Source organism: Podarcis vaucheri (assembly GCF_965113315.1).
Source record: "Podarcis vaucheri genome assembly, chromosome: 4".
Lineage (NCBI taxonomy): Eukaryota > Metazoa > Chordata > Lepidosauria > Squamata > Lacertidae > Podarcis > Podarcis vaucheri.
Genome location: NC_138762.1, coordinates 7,280,705 through 7,302,969, shown reverse-complemented (window position 1 = coordinate 7,302,969; position 22,265 = coordinate 7,280,705). Strand labels below are relative to the sequence as shown.

General features: G+C 43.4%; 1 protein-coding gene and 1 long non-coding RNA gene across 2 annotated transcripts in view; one reads left to right on the top strand and one right to left on the bottom strand.

The window, feature by feature from the left end:
• LOC309530310 (uncharacterized protein) overlaps positions 1 to 11,515 on the top strand; it is a 125,753-nt gene extending 114,238 nt beyond the window's left edge. The window contains exons 6-7 of the mRNA XM_082219121.1: positions 839 to 965; positions 5,526 to 11,515. Of these exons, the coding sequence (XP_082075247.1) occupies positions 839 to 965; positions 5,526 to 7,600 (2,202 nt within the window). The 3' untranslated portion in view covers positions 7,601 to 11,515. The remainder of the gene's footprint in view (positions 1 to 838; positions 966 to 5,525) is intronic.
• LOC309530663 overlaps positions 1 to 22,265 on the bottom strand; it is a 174,700-nt gene that overhangs the window by 104,940 nt on the left and 47,495 nt on the right. The gene's annotated exons all lie outside the window — the stretch shown is intronic.

Genomic DNA, 22,265 nt, shown 5'->3' with positions numbered 1-22,265 from the left:
GCAGCTAAGGGATTTACGCTCCCTCCTGCTAGCATGCAAGTAGGAATGGAATTGGGGCTGCTCTGATGAGAAAGGAGGCATCGCGCTGCCTGAGCCTTGCCGCTGCTCTTTGCCCTCCTTCTTCGCCTTCCATGCCTGGCCCACCGCGCTGCGCTTCCCCATCACCACCACCGATGAACCAACAACTCAGGGGCTACCCAGGCTCATGGAGAGAGGAGATAGAAGCCTTGGAGGAAGGGGAAATGTGGCGGTTGAGGTCAAGGTGTTGGCCGCCCCTCGCTACATCATCAACGTCCCACACATGAAGTAATATTTATTTATTTATTTATTTATTTATTTATTTATTTATACTTAGTGTCCCCGGATTCATTGAAAAAAAATTGGTAACCTTATACAAGATTGATCAATGAATGCTAAAATTGGTTTCTAAGGGGTGGACAAATGTGAACAAATAGTGGCCTGGATTCACCTAACCAGCCCCATCCACTACAAAGTGGGGCCTGCCCCCCATTGCTCTCCCCTCCATGCCCCCATGAACCCCTTGAATTTGGCTCTAGGGCATTGGGAGGGAACTCCCGAGAACAGCTCATGAGGAAAGGAGAAAGTGGATCTTTCCATCTTATGACTTGGAAAACACAATGTGGAGAACCACGTATTTGCACAAAGACGAATACCCAGAATTAAAATCCAGAATAAAGTAAGCATCCATATTTAAAATGTGCAGCAAAGCAACCCTATTGAAACAACACCGCTATTAACAGGAATGAAACAACAGAGCATTGTGTAGTAGATCAAATTTCTGCTGTCTCAGAGGAGGACATTTCCCTTTTTCTTTTAGGGTCCAGTGTGCTTTGAAGATGTCGCTGTTCGCTTCACGGACGAGGAGTGGGCGTTGCTGGATCCTGACCAGAGAGCTCTGCATAAGGACGTCATGGAGGAGAATCGTGGGATCGTGGCCTCTCTCGGTAAGGCTCCCTGTGGAATCGTCATATCTGCCTGGAAATTCAAAAAATACCTCTATGGGACCAACCTCATATATTTTTACAGAGCTCAACAGCGCCCCCTATAACACCTGGGAACCTAACACCCCCACAAGAAAGAGTAAATTACAGTTTTTCCTTTGAACAATCTTTCTCAAATTATTCCTTTTTCTACCAGGATTGGGCTGGTCTGAACTCCCCAGGCCATATTAAATGTCAGCTTCAGAATTGTTAGGAAAGATAAGTAGCTTCAGGTTTTCTGGTTTTGTTTTTGCTCCTGTCAGTCTTGGGTTGACCAAAGAGACGACTGACATTGGAGATGGAGGGGATGCCATGACTGGGCCAAACAAAATTCATCCCAGAGAAGAAGTGGGCTTATGGAATCTCAGGTAGTAGTAGCAGTGATGAGGATGATGATGATGATAGTAATAGTAATACAGTGGTACCTCGGTTTACAAACTTAATCTTTTCCGGAACAGGACTGTTCTTATATCGAGGTACCACTGTGGTAATAATAGTAATTTTTTTTCCCTATCCTGCCCATCTGGCTGGGTTGCCCCAGCCACTCTGAGCGGCTTCCAACACATATATAATCATGAAACATAAATAATAATAATCTGATCCCATATAAAAAGAACATTAACTTTAAAATTAACAACTTATACTAGTGGCCAAAATTGTGGAAATCGTTTGTGAAAAATTTCTGAGGTTTGATCTCTCATAACACCACTTTTGTGTGGAGTAATACCATAAAATTAAAGAGCAATGGAAAGATAATTTAATGAAAAATGAGAAATAATTGCTGAGGGAGCTTCACCCAAAGGGAAAATTGTAACCAACAGTATTTCATCTTACTTATGGTACCAACATTTTCCCCGGCTATATACAGCTCCAAACATTGCTAAACCGAGCCAGTTTCCTCCTCTTAAAAACGATCTATTAATGGGCTGGGATCCTGTTACTGAATCAGAATGCTTACAGCTAATTAAAACACTCAAGAATGGCAAAGCTCCCGGTGAGGATATGATTCCTCCTGAGGTGCTTAAACTATATGCCCAGTGGTGGGCTGCAATTTTGGCCCAACTTTTTACGGTAATAAATGATACATGCAAAATCCCAGAAAACTGGAAACTGAGCCTGGTAGCCCCCATCTATAAGAAGGGAGACCCCCAAGACCCCTCAAACTATCGCCCCATAAGTCTCCTGGACATTGTGTATAAACTTTATACTCGTTACCTGCTAACTAAACTGGTTGACTGGGCTGACCACTCAAACTTGCTTAATCCGGAACAGGCAGGGTTTAGAAAGGGCCATAGTACAACAGGCCATTGTTTGGTACTACAGACAATGATAGGTAAGTATACAAAGGTACATAAGAGCAAACTTTTTGTGGCTTTTGTAGATCTCACATCCGCTTTTGATTCAATCTGTAGGGACAAATTATGGCAAAAACTATATGAAACAGATATTGATAGACGACTTCTCAAAATACTTAGAAAGTTACATTCAGACACCACAGTTAAAATCAGAACTGGGATGTCAGGCAACTATACTGACCCACTGCCACTGGGGAAAGGGGTTAAACAGGGCTGTTTGTTAGCGCCGTTCCTCTTTAATTTCTATATAAACAACACTGTTCAACATATGGCAAAGTATAAGTCATCAGCTCCTGCCCTGGAAGGCAAACACCTGAATATATTGCTATATGCGGATGACATGGCTGTCATGGCACTCACTCGAAGGGGCCTACACAGCATGCTGGAGGGGCTCGCAGCTTATTGTTCCCAAAACTCTCTAAAGATAAATTATGACAAAACAAAAATTGTGGTATTTACTAGAGCTCGCCACACATTTAGATGGTCTTTAGATGAACACAAAATTGAACAGTGTCTTTTTTTTAAATATCTTGGTATCACTTTCCAAGCTACATCTAGCTGGCTTGCCCACTTCAAGACTGTAGCCCTTCTAACACGTAGGACAATCGGTGCTCTGCTCAGCTTTTTTTATTCGAGGGGAGGGCAACTGGTGATCCCGGCACTAAAAGCTTTTGTTGGAAAAGTGATTCCCCAGATGTCATATGGAGTAGAACTCTGGGGATGGAATCAGAAGCTGTTAGAACGGCTTGAAATCTTCCAAAATTTTTATCTCAGAAGAATTCTAGGCCTCCCTCAGAGTACTCCGGCAGCTCTCCTAAGAGTGGAAGTAGGATTACCTTCTGTGTCTGCCAGGGCCCACTTAAGATTCCTGCGTTTTTTCACCAACCTCACAGATGCCCCGAACACCTTATTGGCTAAACAAGCCTTTGTATCATTACAAAATAATACTACTTGGCGTAAAAACCTACTAGATATCCTATCCAGATACAATCTACCTGAGTTTAATACTCTCAAATTGTGGAGCCCTGATAAAGTTCGGGAATGGATCTTTGAAAAAGACGCCTTTTTGGACTCCACAAAGATAAAAAACTCTGGGTTTTCCTACTGGCTTCCCCGAGTAAAAGCAGTCAAAATCTGTGCCAACTACTTGGCGGAGATCACTGATCCCACCCTTCGGAGAGCTTTCACTATGGCACGGTTTCAAACATTGCCAACTGCATATCTGACCGGTAGATTCACAAAAACCCCAGTAGAACATCGTTTATGTCCTTGCCTTATGAAAACTAAAGAGGATCTTACACATTACCTCCTCTATTGCCCCATCTACTCGGGCTTTAGAGACGCATTGCTGCAAATTATACCCAACTCTATAACTAATCCTGAAGATAGAGTAAAATTCTTGTTAGTTGATGCAAACCCACGTATTACCCATGTGGTAGCGGTTTTTGTGATGAAGGCCATGAAAGTCAGGGAAAGATTTATGGATGACAATGTAAAGACCCCTTCATCGTCTGTCTAACTTGTTGCTTGTTTTCCCTCTCTTTATATTTTGTGGGATGAAGGTTTTGTTGGCATAGTATCTAATGAATTTTAATATTTTAAACTATTGTTGTGTTGATGTTTGTGTACAGGCATGGTCCTCACAATAAACGAATTTGTTGTTGAAAAATGTAATGCAATGACTTTTATGAAGGAGTATTTATTAGAATAGCATTCATAAAGAAAATACGTGAAACCTTTGGTAACCATTGGTAACCTTTAGCGTTCATTACGGCCTTACAACGCCTTCCCATGAAGTTTTTAGTTCTGCAGCTGTAAGAATGTGAAACCAAGACTGAATTATTGCCTCTGTTAATTTGGCTTTATTGCTGGGTTGCCTTTGATTAACAAGTTTCTTTAGTCAGCTCCATAGATTTCCAATTGGGTTAATGTTTGGGCTATTCCCAGGCCATTCCAGCAGTGAAATGGGATTATCTTGAAAGCACCTTTTGCACAAAGCAGCAAAATGACATGGAACTCAATCCTGTTGAAATAGAAAACAAACAAACAAACAAACATAAATGCTTCAGTATTTGGGTAAGAATCACCTGCGGAATGCTTCAGTTTGGGCTAAAGTATTTCATTTATGTATTTTGGGGCATTTATATTCCCCAAATGACGCAAATTCTGCCCACACCTTTTGCTGCCATCCAACCCCAGATCATCACACCTATCTGGGTGTTTTACAGTCAGTGTAATGCAAGTAGGATGTAAATCTTCTCTGATTTTTCTCCTTGCGTATTTCATGCCGTCACTACCAAGCAAGGAGAGTTGGGTCTCAATGCTCCAAATAACACTGTCCCATTGTTCTGCTGTCCACTTAACAAGGGTTTAATATTTTCAATCTTTGCTTGAGAGATAACAATGGCTTTTTCCTTAGACCAGTCCTTGCACTCAACTTCACAGTACATTGCGCCATGTCATCTAGTATACAGCCAGATGATATTCTTCTGTCATGTAAGGACAGTCTCTCCATTCTTCAATCGTTATCTGCCTTTGTGCACCTTTTCCTGCCTTTACCAGTCTGATTTTGTAGTGATTGAGTCTCCTTATACCTCTTCAAAAGTATAGAAAGGCCAGCTTTGGTTGTTTTTCCCAATCTTTCATCTAATTTCTTCATAACTCACTTAATAGTACAATTTTACATCTCTTTCTGGGTGACCAATCAGCGTTTTGTGCCATTTCTATAATTTTATTATGTTTTACAAATTAAGCAAATTGTGCTTCCTTTTTCTGGTTATTTGGCTATAACATTTGATAGAATACAGATAATTAAATGAACGTTGTTGATTTGCATTCTTGATTAAATTATCTTCCTATTGATATATAATTTTATGATATTACTCCCAAAGAAGTAGTTTTTGAGCCATCAAACCTCTGAAATACCCCTTTTTCCATAATTCTTCCATAATTTTGACCACTACTGTATATCAAACAAACCAACATTCAACAACACATCAGAATCTCATATGCCAATCTCATTAACCAATATGTTGGTCATATGCCAGAATCTCATTAACCAATATGTTGGTTAATGACAAACAACACATGTAATGAACACACACCCAACTTCCTTCAGTTCTTCTCCATTTGTTCCTGAGGCTCTAACCCCTTTTTGTCTCCATTGCAGATTGTGATGAAACAGAAATCGAGAACAAAGGTGACCATGATAAAATCCCCAGAGAGAAGCCACGTAAAAATTTGGAGTGTGGAGAAAGCTGCAGTCAGAGCTCCCATTCCACTTCCCATCACCAAAATCTCATTGGAAAGAAACTCTATCAGTGTGTGGAATGTGGAAAGAGCTTCAGTCACAGCTCCTCTCTCACTTGCCATCAAAGAATTCATACAGGGGAAAAACCCTATCACTGCATGGAATGTGGAAAGAGCTTCAGTCAGAACTCCCATCTCACTTCCCATCAAAGAATTCATACAGGGGAAAAACCCTATCAGTGTGTGGATTGTGGAAAGAGCTTCAGTCGAAGCTCCTCTCTCACTTCCCATCAAAGAATTCATACAGGAGAGAAACCCTATCAGTGTGTGGAATGTGGAAAGAGCTTCACTGACAGCTCCTCTCTCACTTCCCATCAAAGAATTCATACAGGGGAGAAACCCTATCAGTGTGTGGAATGTGGAAAGAGCTTCACTCATAGCTCCTCTCTCGCTTCCCATCAAAGATTTCATACAGGAGAGAAACTCTTTCAGTGCATGGAATGTGGAAAGAGCTTCAGTCGGAGCTCCTCTCTCACTTCCCATCAAAGAATTCATACAGGAGAGAAACCCTATCAGTGTGTGGAATGTGGAAAGAGCTTCACTGACAGCTCCTCTCTCACTTCCCATCAAAGAATTCATACAGGGGAGAAACCCTATCAGTGTGTGGAATGTGGAAAGAGCTTCACTCATAGCTCCTCTCTCGCTTCCCATCAAAGATTTCATACAGGAGAGAAACCCTATCAGTGTGTGGAATGTGGAAATAGCTTCACTGACAGCTCCTCTCTCACTTCCCATCAAAGAATTCATACAGGGGAGAAACACTATCAGTGTGTGGAATGTGGAAAGAGCTTCAGTCACAGACACAATCTCACTTCCCATCAAAGAATTCATACAGGGGAAAAACCCTATCAGTGTGTGGAATGTGGAAAGAGCTTCACTGACAGCTCCTCTCTCACTTCCCATCAAAGAATTCATACAGGGGAGAAACCCTATCAGTGTGTGGAATGTGGAAAGAGCTTCAGTTGGAGCTCCTCTCTCGCTTCCCATCAAAGAGTTCATACAGGAGAGAAACCCTATCAGTGTGTGGAATGTGGAAAGAGCTTCAGTCGGAGCTTCTCTCTCACTTCCCATCAAAGAATTCATACAGGAGAGAAACCCTATCAGTGTGTGGAATGTGGAAAGAGCTTCACTGACAGCTCCTCTCTCACTTCCCATCAAAGAATTCATACAGGGGAGAAACGCTATCAGTGTGTGGAATGTGGAAAGAGCTTCACTCATAGCTCCTCTCTCGCTTCCCATCAAAGATTTCATACAGGAGAGAAACCCTATCAGTGTGTGGAATGTGGAAAGAGCTTCACTGACAGCTCCTCTCTCACTTCCCATCAAAGAATTCATACAGGGGAGAAACCCTATCAGTGTGTGGAATGTGGAAAGAGCTTCAGTCACAGCCACCATCTCACTTCCCATCAAAGAATTCATACAGGGGAAAAACCCTATCAGTGTGTGGAATGTGGAAAGAGCTTCACTGACAGCTCCTCTCTCACTTCCCATCAAAGAATTCATACAGGGGAGAAACCCTATCAGTGTGTGGAATGTGGAAAGAGCTTCAGTTGGAGCTCCTCTCTCGCTTCCCATCAAAGAGTTCATACAGGAGAGAAACCCTATCAGTGTGTGGAATGTGGAAAGAGCTTCAGTCGGAGCTCCTCTCTCACTTCCCATCAAAGAATTCATACAGGGGAGAAACTCTTTCAGTGCATGGAATGTGGAAAGAGCTTCCGTCGGAGCTCCTCTCTCGCCCCCCATCAAAGAATTCATACAGGAGAGAAACCCTATCAGTGCTTTGAATGTGGAAAGAGCTTCAGTCAGAGCTCCCATTTCACTTCACATCAAAGAATTCATACAGGGGAGAAACCCTATCAGTGCTTTGAATGTGGAAAGAGCTTCAGTCAGAGCTCCCATTTCACTTCATATCAAAGAATTCATACAAAGGTTTGAAAAACCATTATACAGATTTAGGAGCCAGGCAAATCCACACTTTTTAAACCAGGCCTTTGGCTGATTGACAATGCCCTTTTAAAATGTGGTGTTTTGTTATTTTATTTTGTTTTTTAAATGTAACCATCCTGAAACCTGTGGATATAGGGAATAGCTGCCAATTCTTAAAGGGCTGGGGCTCTTGGCCCCCAATAAAATATTTGAGGAGGCCACCCCCAGGTTTTAGTTTTGTTTCCCCCCAAACGTACCCTTTTATTCTTCCGCTGCTTGCCATACAATTTCTCTTTCAATTTGCCCCCTTATAAAATAAAAAATGCAGAAAGGTCATGAGGAAAACAAAATATAAGCAAATACAAACTTGGACAGGTCCCATCTTTGTGGGCAAGACAGAAAAGCTGCTTTGAAGCAAGGTTTCCCAAACTTGGGTCCCCAGGAGCTCCCGGACTACAGTTCCCATCATCCCTCCCAATTGGTCCTGCTAGCTAGGGATGATGGGAGTTGTAGTCCAAAAACAGCTGGAGCCCCAATACGGTTACAAGCCTAGAGGTTGAAGGAAAGAACATTTATAACCCAAATGAGATTAGAAATTGCTTCCAGAGTTATTTCAAAAACTATATTCACAAGGGCCAGAGAATGAAGGGGATATAGATGAGTTTCTTAAGAAATATGGATTACAAAAAATTTCACAGCAAAGTAAAATAGATCTAAATCAGAAAATAACTGAGCAAGAGATAGAAGGTGCCATTCAAAACATGCAACTGGGAAAATCTCCAGGACCAGATGGGTTGACTTCCAGATACTATAAAGCTTTGAAGGAGTGGTTGCTACAACATCTGAAGGAAGTCTGCAACAAAATTTTAGAGGGGAAAAGGGCGCCAGAATCGTGGAAATAAGCTTACATTACACTCATACCGAAAACAGAGACTGAAAAGACTCAGCTCAAGAACTACCGCCCTATATCATTACTCAATGTGGATTACAAAATTTTTGCAGACATTTTGGCAGAAAGATTGAAAAAAGTATTGGTGGAAGAGATTCATAAGGACCAAGCAGGCTTTCTTCCAGGAAGACATTTGTCAGACAATGTGAGGAATATAATAGATATTTTGGAAAAACTAGAAGTGAATATTAACACTAAAGCAGTACTGATATTTGTGGATGTGGAGAAAGCCTTTGATAATATTTCTTGGAGTTTTATGAAGAAGAATCTACATGGGATGGGGGTAGGCCAAAGATTTGAGAATGGTATGGGTGCAATATACTCTGAACAAAAGGCTAAGCTAATTGTAAATAATGTGGTTACGGAAGAATTTAAAATAGAAAAAGGGACACGACAGGGGTGCCCAATTTCCCCATTACTTTTTATATCAGTCCTGGAGGTTTTGCTAAATATGATTAGAAGGGACCAGTTGCTTAAAGGGGTACAGGTCGGAGCTAAACAGTATAAATTGAGGGCCTTCGCAGATGACTTGGTACTTACTTTACAAGAGCCAGATACTAGTACGAAAAGGGTTTTAGAGTTAATTCAAGCATTTGGTCAAGTTGCAGGATTTAAGTTGAACAAACAAAAAACTAAAGTATTGGAGAAAAACTTAACAGTTACTGAGAGGGAGCGGTTTCAGAATGAAACAGGATTAATTGTGACAAAGAAGGTGAAATACCTGGGGATTAATATGACATCTAAGAATGTGAACTTATTTAAAGATAATTATGAGAAATGCTGGACAGAAGTAAAAAAAGATCTAGAAATATGGTCAAATTTGAAGCTTTCCCTGTTAGGCCGAATTGCTGTTATTTAAGATGAATGTTTTGCCTAGAATGCTGTTTTTATTCCAAACATTGCAAATTGTGGACAAGATGGACTGTTTCAAGAAGTGGCAGAAAGATATTTCAAAGTTTGTCTGGCAGGGCAAAAAACCCAGAATAAAATTTAAGATTTTAACTGACGCAAAGGAAAGAGGGGGATTTGCCCTGCCGGACTTAAAACTGTACTATGAATCAGCAGCTTTTTGCTGGTTGAAAGATTGGCTACTTCTTGAGAATACAGACATTTTAGACTTGGAAGGGTTTAATAATGTTTTCAGATGGCATGCATATATATGGTATGACAAGCTGAAAGCTCATAAAGTTTTTAAAAATCACATTGTTAGGAAAGCAATTTATAATGTTTGGATTAGATATAAAGATCTGTTGGAAAATAAAACCCCATGGTGGTTGTCGCCAATGGAGGCTAAAGCTGCGAAAAAGCTTAACATGGAGGCCGAATGGCCAAAATATTGGGAAATTCTGGAACAAGAGGGTGAGAAACTGAAATTACAGAGTTATGAGAAATTGAAGTCTAAAGTACGAGATTGACTCCATTATTATCAAATAATGGAGGTGTATAAACAGGACAGGAAAATTGGCTTCCAGGTGGAGAAATCAAAACTAGAAACAGAACTGTTAGAACCCAATACTAAGAATTTGTCAAGAATGTATAACTTGTTGCTGAAATGGAATACACAAGATGAAACTGTTAAATCAGCCATGATTAAGTGGGCACAAGACATTGGTCATAATATTATGTTTGCTGACTGGGAACAGTTGTGGACCACCGGTATAAAATTCACGGCATGTAATGCCTTAAGAGAGAATATTATGAAAATGATTTATAGGTGGTACATGACCCCAGTCAAGCTTGCAAAAATCTATCATTTGCCCGATAATAAATGTTGGAAATGTAAGGAAACTGAAGGTACCTTTTTTCACCTTTGGTGGACGTGCCCGAAGATTAAGGCTTTCTGGGAAATGATATATAATGAAATGAAAAAGGTACTTAAATGTACTTTTCCCAAGAAACCAGAAGCCTTTCTCTTGGGCATTGTCGGCCAATTGGTGTTAAAGAAAGATAGGATTTTTTTAATGTATGCTACTACAGCAGCAAGAATTCTCATCGCAAAGTATTGGAAGACACAGGATCTACCCACTCTGGAAGAATGGCAGATGAAGGTGATAGACTATATGGGACTGGCCGAAATGACTGGCAGAATCCGAGACCAAGGGAAAGAGACGGTGGAAGAAGATTGGAAGAAATTCAAAATTTATCTTAAGAAATATTGTAAAATCAATGAGTGTTAAAATGTTGAAGTTATAGAAAAAAGGGGATTACAGCTGCAAAAGATCAAGTAAAAGAGAGGAACAAGGGAAAATTAGATAAACTTAAGGGGAGGATTTGCTGAAATAAATTTGGAAATAGGGATGCAGAAAGGGGAGGTATGGGGAAGTCGGTGAAGTAGGGTTTAAGAAAAAAGGGATTTGAAATTATACTTGTGTGTTTATGTGTTTGTTTGTATTGTGTATTGTTTGTGTTTATATAAATGTTGAAAAACCAATAAAAATTTTATAAAAACAAAAACAACTGGAGCCCCAAGTTTGCTTTAAAGGGAAAGTAGGCTGGCCGGGTGACACCCTCTGCTGGACAAAAGCACTGCCCCAGAATCTGAACCACCCCCGGTAGTGCTAAATGGAATGAATAGATTGCAAAACAGAAGTTTGATCGGCACCTCAACCTATAGGGAGCTTCCAGGTGCTTTCTATACCACCCACAGAATTGTGGCTTCTACTGGCAACACACACAGGAGAACAAATGAAAGACAAACACAATGAGAGGGCAAAAACCTGGAAAGGGCCATACCAAATGGACATCCGGTGTGAAGAAGTCACTTTCCCCACTGCTGAACAATGCCACAGGTAGAGGAGATGGAATGCTAGAAGTGTTCTCCGGGGCAAGGGGAGCTTCTGGGAAATTGAACTACGGGCTCAAAGTATTACTTTTTTTAAAAGTCACTGCCATTATAGGCATTACAGGTAGAAAGCTGGAGGTCGAGCAGGCCCAGGCTGTGCTGCGCCCAAGAGTGGGGGAGAAGGGAGAAGTGAAGAAACAGGGAAAGCTTTTCTTTTCTTTTTTATAAAATATTTATTAGGAGTTTTTGAGCAGTATAACACCAAACACATAAAACACCATCACCAACATAAAACAAACAAAAAAGAAAAAAGCAAGAAATTAACATACAATAGATAAAATACAACATAATTAATTTCCAAAAAAACCATATTTTCATAACCTTCTTTCGGGACTTCCTCACATCTCCCTTATCTGTGTTCCCAGTTATTAAGTTAAGGCAGCAATACTTCACCTTCTTTCAACTCTTACTTTATAATTTTCAAATATTATGTCTCCAATTTTAATTTTTACTTTCACATACTTTAGTGTTTAGGTTTGACATAATATTATATAAAGTTTCATCCTTTTTCTTATAGATCACTTATTTTCCTACTTTTCCCAACTAGTTTACTGGTGCCAGGTTAATTTTCTATCCTGCATCATCTTAGCATTCATACAATTTACAATGTTTTTGTAAATAGTCCTTAAACTTTTTCCAGTCCTCTTCCACCGTCTCTTCTCCCAGGTCCCGGATTCTGCCAGTCATTTCTGCCAATTCCATGTAGTCCATCAGTTGCGTCTGCCATTCTTCCAGAGTGGGCAAATCTTGGATCTTCCAATATTTTGCGATGAGTATTCTTGCTGCTGTTGTTGCATACATAAAGAAAGTTCGGTCCTTCTTTAACACCCTCTGGCCGACAATACCCAAAAGGAAGGCCTCTGGTTTCTTAGGAAAAGTATACCTAAATACCTTTTTTAACTCATTATAGATCATTTCCCAGAAGGCCTTAACCCTTGGGCATGTCCACCAGAGGTGAAAGAATGTTCCTTCAGTTTCCTTACATTTCCAACATTTATTGTTTGGCAAATGGTAAACTTTTGCAAACTTGACTGGGGTCATGTACCACCTGTATATCCTTTTCATAATGTTTTCTCTCAAGGCATTACATGCCGTGAACCTCACACCGGTGGTCCATAACCTTTCCCAGTCAGCAAACATAATGTTGTAGCCAATGTCCTGTGCCCATTTTATCATAGCTGATTTAACCGTTTCATCCTGAGTGTTCCATTTTAACAGCAAGTTATACATTTTTGAAAGTACCTTAGTTTTTGGTTCTAACAATTCTGTTTCTAGTTTCGATTTTTCCACCTGGAAACCTGTTTTTTTGTCCATATTAAAAGTCTCCCTGATCTGAGCATAATGTAACCAATTTCGCACTTTGTCCTTTAGTTTCTCAAAACTCTGCAATCTCCAGATATCTCCATCTTTTTCTAATATTTACCAATATTTTGGCCATTTGGCCTCCATATTGAGTCTTTTCTGAGCCTTAGCTTCCATTGGTGACAGCCACCTTGGGGTCATATTTTCTAGTAAGTCTTTGTATTTTGTCCAGACATTAAACACTGCTTTCCTGACAATATGGTTCTTGAAAGCTCTATGAACTTTTACCTTTTCATACCACAAATATGCATGCCATCTGTCAGGGAACTGCCATCAGAGGCACGGGAGAAGGAGAGGGTCTCTGATTCTGCAGGGGAAGGTCCAAGCGCTAGAGGGAGACTCAGCCGGGAGGAAGGGGAAGAGAATGAGTGTGACACCAGGGATCCAGGAGAGCAACGGGACAGGGAGGTGCAGGGGCTCCAGGACTCTTCGTTGGAAGTTAGCGAGGAGAGCCCAAGCACCCCGCTGCCCACGCCCACCCTGCGCAGGAGACTCCCGCGCAGTGAGAGGCGGAAACGATTGGGCATCAAACAACTCTTATGTTGGCAACGCTTTAAGAAACGCCCACAGACAGATTCTACAAGTGACTAAGGGCAGCCACGCTAATATGGGCTGCGTAGTCCAGAGGGTTTAACCAGGCAATCTGATGCTCAAACGGAGCAGGATTACGCACGAGTAACTCCCAACCACTACAGCAATCTGTCCCTGAAAGTCGCTCATGCGCAACAAGCAGAAGGGGGCATCATGAGTAAGACCGGAGGAGCAGGAGCCACGGGAGGGCCGGCTGGAGGCCAATCGCTGGAGGAGAGAAACCGCGATTTGGAAGAGCACATAGCCATCCTGACGGCGAGGCTGGACGAATGACGGTCGCTGATGCTCAGGGGAAACCCACCCCCATAGCGAGGAAGGTACCGGGACTGGTGCACAAGTTTGGGGGAAAGCCTCAAGAGTATGGGGCGTTTAGAACAGAAATAGAATATGCCTTGAAGCTGCAGAAAAATGATTTTGAAAATGACGCAGCCAAAGTTGCTTATATTGTGGGGCACTTGCAGGACGGGGCGAGAGAGTGGATTCGACCGCTTATGGCGACGCAGAATGACGCCATGGAGGATCTATCGAAATTCTTTCAGGCGATGGACGCTATGTTCAGTAGCGATGTGCAACAGAGTGTGACCAAACGGGAACTGCTAAGCTGTAAGCAGGGAGAAGGGTCAGTTAGAGACTATTGGTCACGTTTTGCCATGATTGTTCATCGTTTGGGGTGGCAGCTGTACTCGGAACCCATACAAATGCTATTTGAGGAGGGGTTGTCACCAAAGGTAAAAAATGAGCTTTCGCGCGCACCCCGCCCACAGTCTATGGACCAGCTGACCAAGGCAGCCCTTGCGATTGGAGTAAGACAGGAAGCGTGGGCTCAAGAGAGGCGGGAAGGGAGAGAGCAGCGTTGTCATGACTACCGCATTCCTAGAATTCCTAGGCAGCCTTCCCCGCCGGCGGAGCCAATGGAAATAGGCGGTGCGCGCGCCCAGGAAGTTCAAACGCCAGCGAGAGTCGCAAAAAGGAGGGAAAGGATGTAAAAACGACCAAGAAATGTTTCCTTTGCCAAAGACCAGGACATTTTGCCAGAGTCTGCCCACAAAGAAAGGCCTGGCAAGGAATGGTGGGGGCCGTGGGGGGTGAGGAGGAGGAACCCCAGACTCCGGAGCAGGGAAACGGAAACGCTTGGCTGCCAATCAGCGGGCACAGCAGCCAAGCCAACAACCAATGAATGTGCCCAAACCAGATTCTCCAAGAGCAGCAATTGCCATTGAGGTGGTGCTTGAACTCCCAAATGGGCACCCAGTGAAGGTGCAAGGTATGCAGGACTCAGGAAGCTCATGCAATTTATTTAGCAGGGACTTTGCCTTAGAGCATCAGCTTCACCTGCTACCACTGGATGCACCTCTGCAAGTCACCACCATTGATGGGAGGGAACTGATTGGGGGGGGGAAGTTACCCACCAGACCCCACCGATGAGAATGAGAGTGTCTAGGCACTCAGAGACCATCGCCTTCCACGTTGCCTCATTAGCGGGTCCCCCAATAATATTAGGGATGAGCTGGTTAGTGCAACATGATCCAGTGGTGGCGTGGCATCAGAGGACTGTCAGCTTTGGGTCTGACTACTGCCTGCAGCACTGCCTAGGAGGGGAAACGCCAAGGATGAGCGTAGCCAGAGTGGCAAGCACTGCAGTGGAGGGGAAAGGGAAGGTGCCACCGCAATATGCTGATCTGAAGGTTTTTAGTGAAAAGGAGGCAGATAGACTGCCACCCCACAGGCCGTTCGATTGCCAGATCAATTTGCTCCCTGGGGCGCAGCTGCCGGTGGGTAAGCTGTATGCCATGTCAGACAGAGAGATGAAGGAGTTACGGGACTTGTATCGACAAGAACCTAAAGAGCGGGTTTATAAGAGAGTCAAAGGCAGTGGGGGGCAGTCCAGTATTTTTTGTGGACAAAAAGGACACTGATAAACCGAGGCTGGTCGTAGACTTTAGGGGGGTAAATTTGGTGTCAGAACCTGTGACTTTCCCGATGCCCAGAATTGATGACATTCTGACGAGAGTGAGGAAGGGAAAGATTTTCACCAAGCTAGATCTGAGGGGGGCTTACAACTTAATCCGGATGAGAGAGGGGGATGAATGGAAGACCACCATGTTCACACCCCTGGGGGCTTTTGAATATCTCGTTATGCCCTTCGGATTACAGTCAGGCTCCGCCTGTTTTCAAGCGTTCATGCACCACGTGTTGGGGTCTCTGCTTTACAAGAACTGTGTAGCATTCCTGGACGACGTCTTGATTTATTCAGAAAATGAGGAGCAACATGTGAGAGATGTCAGGGAAGTGATACAACGTTTGCAGAAACACCAGCTGTGGGTCAAGCTAGAGAAATGTCAGTTTCATGCCCGAGAGGTGGAGTTCCTGGGGTACAAGTTATCTGACAAAGGCTTAGCGATGGACCCAAGCAAGGTGCAAGCAGTATTGGAGTGGAAGACCCCAAAGACACGAAAGGATGTGCAGAGGTTCCTAGGTTTTGGCAATTTCTACTGGAAGTTCATCAAGAACTTCGCACACTTGACAACCCCAATCACGGACTGTCTCAGTAGTAAAAGAAAGTTTGTGTGGACGGAGGAAGCCCAGCAATCCTTTGAAAGATTGAAGAAGGCATTCACGTCGGAGGAACAATTACTACTTGTGGATTTGGAGAAACCAATGAGGGTAGAGACGGACGCGTCAGACCAAGCCATCGGGCCGGTTCTGTTGCAGCCCGGACTGAACCAGCAAGAATGGAAACCGTGCGCCTTTTTCTCGAGGAAGCTGAGCAAGTCGGAACAAAACTACACCGTGTACGACCGAGAACTGCTAGCAATTTACGCCGCCTTTCGTCGGTGGCGCCATCTGCTGATAGGGGCGCAGCATAAGATCCAGGTCTGCACAGATCACAAGAACTTGGAATATTGGCGGACAGCATGGGTGCTCAACCAGAGACAGATTCGCTGGGCGCAGGAGTTTTCCAAGTTCTCCTTCAAAATCCAGTATGTGCCCGGCGAGCAAAATGTGAGAGCAGATGCTCTCTCGCGGAAACCAGAGTACTTCGAAGGAGAGGGGCCGCCGGAGACCCGTCATGTCATACCTGAGGACCGATGGGTGTGTGGGGGTACTCTAGTGGGCACGAGAGAACTGGCAGGACTTACTAGGGACGATGAATTCGCCCGGACCAAAATCAGGGAACTCCAAGAGGGGAGGGGAGCACCAGAGGGGTTTGAAGAGAAGGAAGGGGTGTTGTACTACAGGGGGGCGATGTACGTACCAGGGGAGGCTCTAAGAAGAAGGGTACTCAAACAACTACATGACAACCCCACACCGGGGCATTTTGGGCAACACAAAACCATGATGCTGGTGACCCGACAATTTTGGTGGCCACGGGTGAGGGAGGATGTACGCAAATATGTAAGAGGGTGTGACCGCTGCCAGAGGGCCAAAGGGGAACGCACGATGCCAGCCGGTTTGCTGGAACCCTTACCCACGCCAAACAAACCCTGGGAGGTGGTGTCAATTGATTTCATGACGGATTTGCCCAAATTGAGGGGAAAAACAGCAGTGATGGTAGTAGTCGACTTGCTAACCAAAATGTGCCACTTTATCGCCTGCTCCCATGCGGTGACGGCGGAAGAAACGGCACGGTTGTTTGTAGAACACATTTTCAGGCTGCATGGTGCCCCCTTGAGGGTTTTATCTGACCACGGAAAACAATTTACTTCCCGGTTCTGGAGGAAGCTCATGAGCCTACTGCAAGTCGAAGTCAGCTTCTCGACAGCGAGACACCCAGAAACCAATGGGCAGGCGGAAAGGGCAAACAGTGTACTCCAGCAATACTTACGCTGCTACGTTAGCGAAAGGCAGAATGATTGGGTAGAGAAACTAGCGCTAGCAGAATTTGCGTACAATAATGCTGAACATGTGTCCACCGGTATGAGCCACTTCTTGTCCAATTTGGGTGTCATCCCAGGGCATTCCTGGGCAATGAGGAACAGAGCTGGAGTGTGCCTGCAGTTGAACAGTTTGTGGAAGAAATGGAAGCGTTACATCAACAGCTCAAGATGAACCTAGAAAGGGCAAAGGCCAGTTACAAGAAGCAAGCAGATAAACACCGGAGGGAAGGGGAAACCATTAGGGTGGGGGATCGTGTGTGGTTGCCCACTCAAGGGTTACCCTTTAAGGGAGGGTGCAAGAAGTTGCAGCCCAGAAGACTGGGTCCGTTTGAAGTTATACAACAGATAAACCCAGTGGCGTTCAAGCTCAGGTTGCCCAACAACATGAAAATACATCCCGTATTCCACAGGTCCTTGCTCTCACCACACAGAGAGGGGCGGGAATTCGAGGGGCGGGAGGTAGAAGTCTTGCCACAACCACAGGTAGAAGAGAGGGAACACCAGAGCTCGGCCGCAGAGATAGTGGATTCAAGGTGGCGAGGGCGGCAGGTGCAGTACTTGGTGGCGTGGGAAGGAGAGCCCTGGTCGGAAAACACGTGGGTGCCAGCAGAGGCAGTTGACAACGAGCATATGGTGGAAGTGTTCCACCGACGGTTCCCAGATAAACCCAAGCCCTTAGGGCGATTCTGGGAAGAACAGTTCGGCACCACAGAGGAGGAAGAGAGTTTCGAAGGATTTTCAGAATCCGAAGAAGAATCGGATTGGGAGAGTCATTCCTTGGGTGGGAACCTTAGCAGGTGGGAAGAGGTGTTCACACCCACAGATGAGGAGGACAGCTCCTTCAGGGGTTTCCTTGGCTCGCCGACCAGAGAAGAGGCTGCAATAGAGCCCCCTGGTCGGAGGGGGAGTGAAGGGGGCCCTGGGAGGGAGGTGGATGTCAGGGAACTGCCATCAGAGGCACGGGAGAAGGAGAGGGGAAGGTCTGATTCTGCAGGGGAAGGTCCAAGCGCTAGAGGGAGACTCAGCCGGGAGGAAGGGGAAGAGAATGAGTGTGACACCAGGGATCCAGGAGAGCAACGGGACAGGGAGGTGCAGGGGCTCCAGGACTCTTCGTTGGAAGTTAGCGAGGAGAGCCCAAGCACCCCGCTGCCCACGCCCACCCTGCGCAGGAGACTCCCGCGCAGTGAGAGGCGGAAACGATTGGGCGTCAAACAACTCTTATGTTGGCAACGCTTTAAGAAATGCCCACAGACAGATTCTACAAGTGACTAAGGGCAGCCACGCTAATATGGGCTGCGTAGTCTGGAGGGTTTAACCAGGCAATCCGATGCTCAAACGGAGCAGGATTACGCACGAGTAACTCCCAACCACTACACCATCCAAAAGCGTTATTAAACCCTTCCAAATCCAAAATATCAGTGTTCTCCAGAAGCAGCCAATCTTTCAACAAGCAGAAAGCTGGTGATTCATAATACAACCTTAAGTCTGGCAGGGCAAACCCCCCTCTTTCCTTAGCATCAGTTAGTATTTTAAATTTTATTCTGGGCTTTTTGCCCTGCCAGACAAATTTGAAAATATCTCTCTGCCACCTCCTGAAACACTCCACCTTGTCCACAATCTGTAGGGTCTGAAACAGAAACATTTTTGGCCATACATTCATTTTTATCGCAGCAATTCAGCCCAACAAGGAAAGTTTCAATCTTGACCAACTTTCTAAATCTTTTTAAATTTCTGACCAGCACTTTTCATAGTTGTCCTTAAATAGGTTCAAAATTTTGGCTGTCATATTTACCCCTAGGTATTTTACCTTTTTAACCACGTTTAGGTCTGTCTCTTTCTGAAACCTTTCTGACTCTAAAGTTGTCAAGTTTTTTTCCAAAACCTTGGTTTTTTGCTTATTTAGTTTAAATCCCGCCACCCGACCAAACTCTTGAATCAGTTCTAACGCCCTTTTCGTACTAGATTCTGGCTCCTGTAATGTCAAAACCAAGTCATCTGCGAAAGCTTTAAGTTTATACTGTTTGGCTCTGACCTGTATTCCTTCCACCAACCGGTCCCTTCTGATCATGTTCAAGAGCACCTCCAGGACTGAAATAAATAACAATGGGGAAATAGGGCAACCTTGTCGTGTTCCTTTCTCAATCTTAAACTCTTCTGTCACCACATTGTTAACTATCAATTTAGCTTTTTGTTCTGAATAAATTGCTTCTATACCCTTTTCCAACCCCCGTCCCACTCCCATCCCTTCAAAGTTTTTCTTCATAAACTTCCATGAGATGTTGTCAAAGGCCTTCTCCGCATCTATAAAAATCAGTACTGCTTTTGTATTAATGTTCGTTTGCAAAAGTTCCAAAATATCAATAATGTTCCTCGTGTTATCAGATAAATGTCTACCTGGGAGAAAACCTGCCTGATCTTTATGAATCACATCGTTTAACACTCTTTTTAATCTGTTTGCTAAAATGTCTGCAAAAATTTTGTAATAATGATAATAATAATAATAATAATAATAATAATAATAATAATAATAATAATAATTTATTATTTGTACCCCGCCCATCTGGCTGGGTTTCCCCAGCCACTCTGGGCGGCTTCCACAGAAACAAAAAAACACTAAAATATCATACATTAAAAGCTTCCCTGAATAGGGCCGCCTTAAGATGTCTTCTGAATGTCAGGTAGTTGTCCATCACCTTGACATCCGATGGGAGGGCATTCCACAGGGCGGGCGCCACCACCGAAAAGGCCCTCTGCCTGGTTCCCTGTAGCTTTGCTTCTCGCAATGAGGGAACCGCCAGAAGGCCCTCAGCGCTGGACCTCAGTGTCCGGGCAGAACACATTTAAAAGAGAGATGGGACGGTAGTTCTTGAGTTGTGTCTTTTCAGTTTCTGATTTGGGTATCAATGTGATGAAAGCTTCTTTCCACGATTCCGGTGCTTTCTTCCCCTCCATAATTTCATTGCAAACCTCCATTAATGGTTGAATCAAATAATCTTTCAATATCTTGTAATACTTGGAGGTAAGCCCATCTGACCCTGGAGATTTACCCAATTGCATGTTCTGAATGGCACCTTCAATTTCTTAATGTGTTATTTTATAGTTCAATATTGTCCTATTTTCTTGGGATAGTTTTGGTAGTCCATTACTTCTTAAAAATTGGTCTATCTCAGTTTCTTTTTGCGGCCCTTGGGTGTAAAGTTGTTTAAAATATCTCTGGAAACACTTTCTAATCTCCACAGGGTTCTGGATGTTTCTCCCTTCAATTTCAAGATGAGTAACCGTGTTCAGTTTTTGTCTCTTTTTCAACTGCCATGCTAGCAGTTTTCCACATTTGTTTGGCGAATCAAATGTTCCTTGTTTCATTAACTTAATTTTCCACTCAACTTCCTGATTTATCAATTTAGAATATTGTGCTTGATAAAGTTTAATTTCTCTCAAAATCTCCTGTGATTTTGGTTTCGATCTTAACTTTTTCTCACATTCCTTTATTTTCTCCAGAATCTTATCTTTTTTCTCATTCTGCACTCTTTTCTTTATTGTATTCTGTTGTATCAGAAACCCCCTCATGACCGCTTTACTTGCGTCCCAGATTACTCTTTTTTCCACTGTAGTGTTCAAATTTATTTCAAAATAGTCCTTCAAAGTCTTTTGGGCCTTCTTAATAGTCTCCTGATTTCTTAATAAGGTGTCATTCATTTTCCATCTAAAGGAGCCGGTTGGGATTAATCTCATTTCCATCTTTACTACATTATGGTTGGAGCAGGTTTTTGGGCAGATTTCCACCTTTCTAGTCTTAGGTGCCAGTCCTCTAGTTATCCATATTTGGTCGATTCTTGTCCATGTCAGTTGGGCTTCAGAAAAGAATGTCCCTTCTCTTCCCAGGGGGTTCTTTGTCCTCCAAATGTCAATCAAGTCCATATTGTCAGTTAATTCAAAAAAAGTTTTTGGTAGTCTGCCCTCCTTTGACACGCTTTGACTTTGCGCTTTGTCCATGTTTGTGGATACCACCCCATTCATATCTCCCATCATAATGATGTTACTATAGTCCAGGTAGTCCAGCATTGTCTCGTGCAGCTTCTTGTAAAATTCCGATTTCCCCTCATTCGGAGCATAAATTCCCAATATCAAAAACTTTCCCCCTTGTGTTTGTATTTCAATTGCCAAAATTCTTCCCTGCTCATCTTTAAAAAGAAATTTTGGTGACAGGCTCTCCTTTGCATATATCACCACTCCTCTCTTCTTCACTCGGTCCGATGAGATAAATTCTTGGCCTAGTCTCTTGTTAATTAGCACTTTTCTGTGGAGCCTGGTCACATGTGTTTCCTGCAGGCAGATAATGTCCAATTGCTCTTTCTTTAGTAGATGAAATATCCTTCTCCTTTTTCCCGGGGAGTTACAGTCATTAATATTCCAGCTTAAGAGCTGCAGAGACATCCTGGACCAATCTGTTATTCCTTAGGTGGTGGTGTCTCTTTCTCCTGTTCTTCAGGCCCCAAAGGTGTAGGTACAGGCAGTGGCCCAGACCCTGGGGTTCCTCCAATCCCTTTCTGAAGGTCTTTTCCGTAGTCGCTCAAAAACTTTTCTTTGTCCTCGGCTGTTTTGATTTTCACCTTCTTCCCTCTAAATGTAAAAGATAATCCTTGAGGGAATCCTTGAGGGAAACCGTGGAGATTCCACCTGCCTCTTTCATTCATATAATAATAATAATAATAATAACATATTATTTATACCCCGCCCATCTGGCTGGGTTTCCCCAGCCATTCTGGGCGTCTTCCAACAAAATATTAAAATACAATAGTCCATCAAATATTAAAAGCTTCCCTAAACATAAAAATAACAACAATCCATTTTCAGTCCATTAAATTAGGAATTAAGCATTTCTGGAAAGGGAAATGGCATACTTCTTTTATTAGTATAAAATCATGCATAAGAAAGTATTACTCATTTACTCATTTAATTTATTACTCATTAATAGTCATTTTGCCAGGGGAAAGGTCTCCCTTGGGAGGTGGGGGACTCTCCTTCCTTGGAGGTTTCTGAGCAGAGATCGGA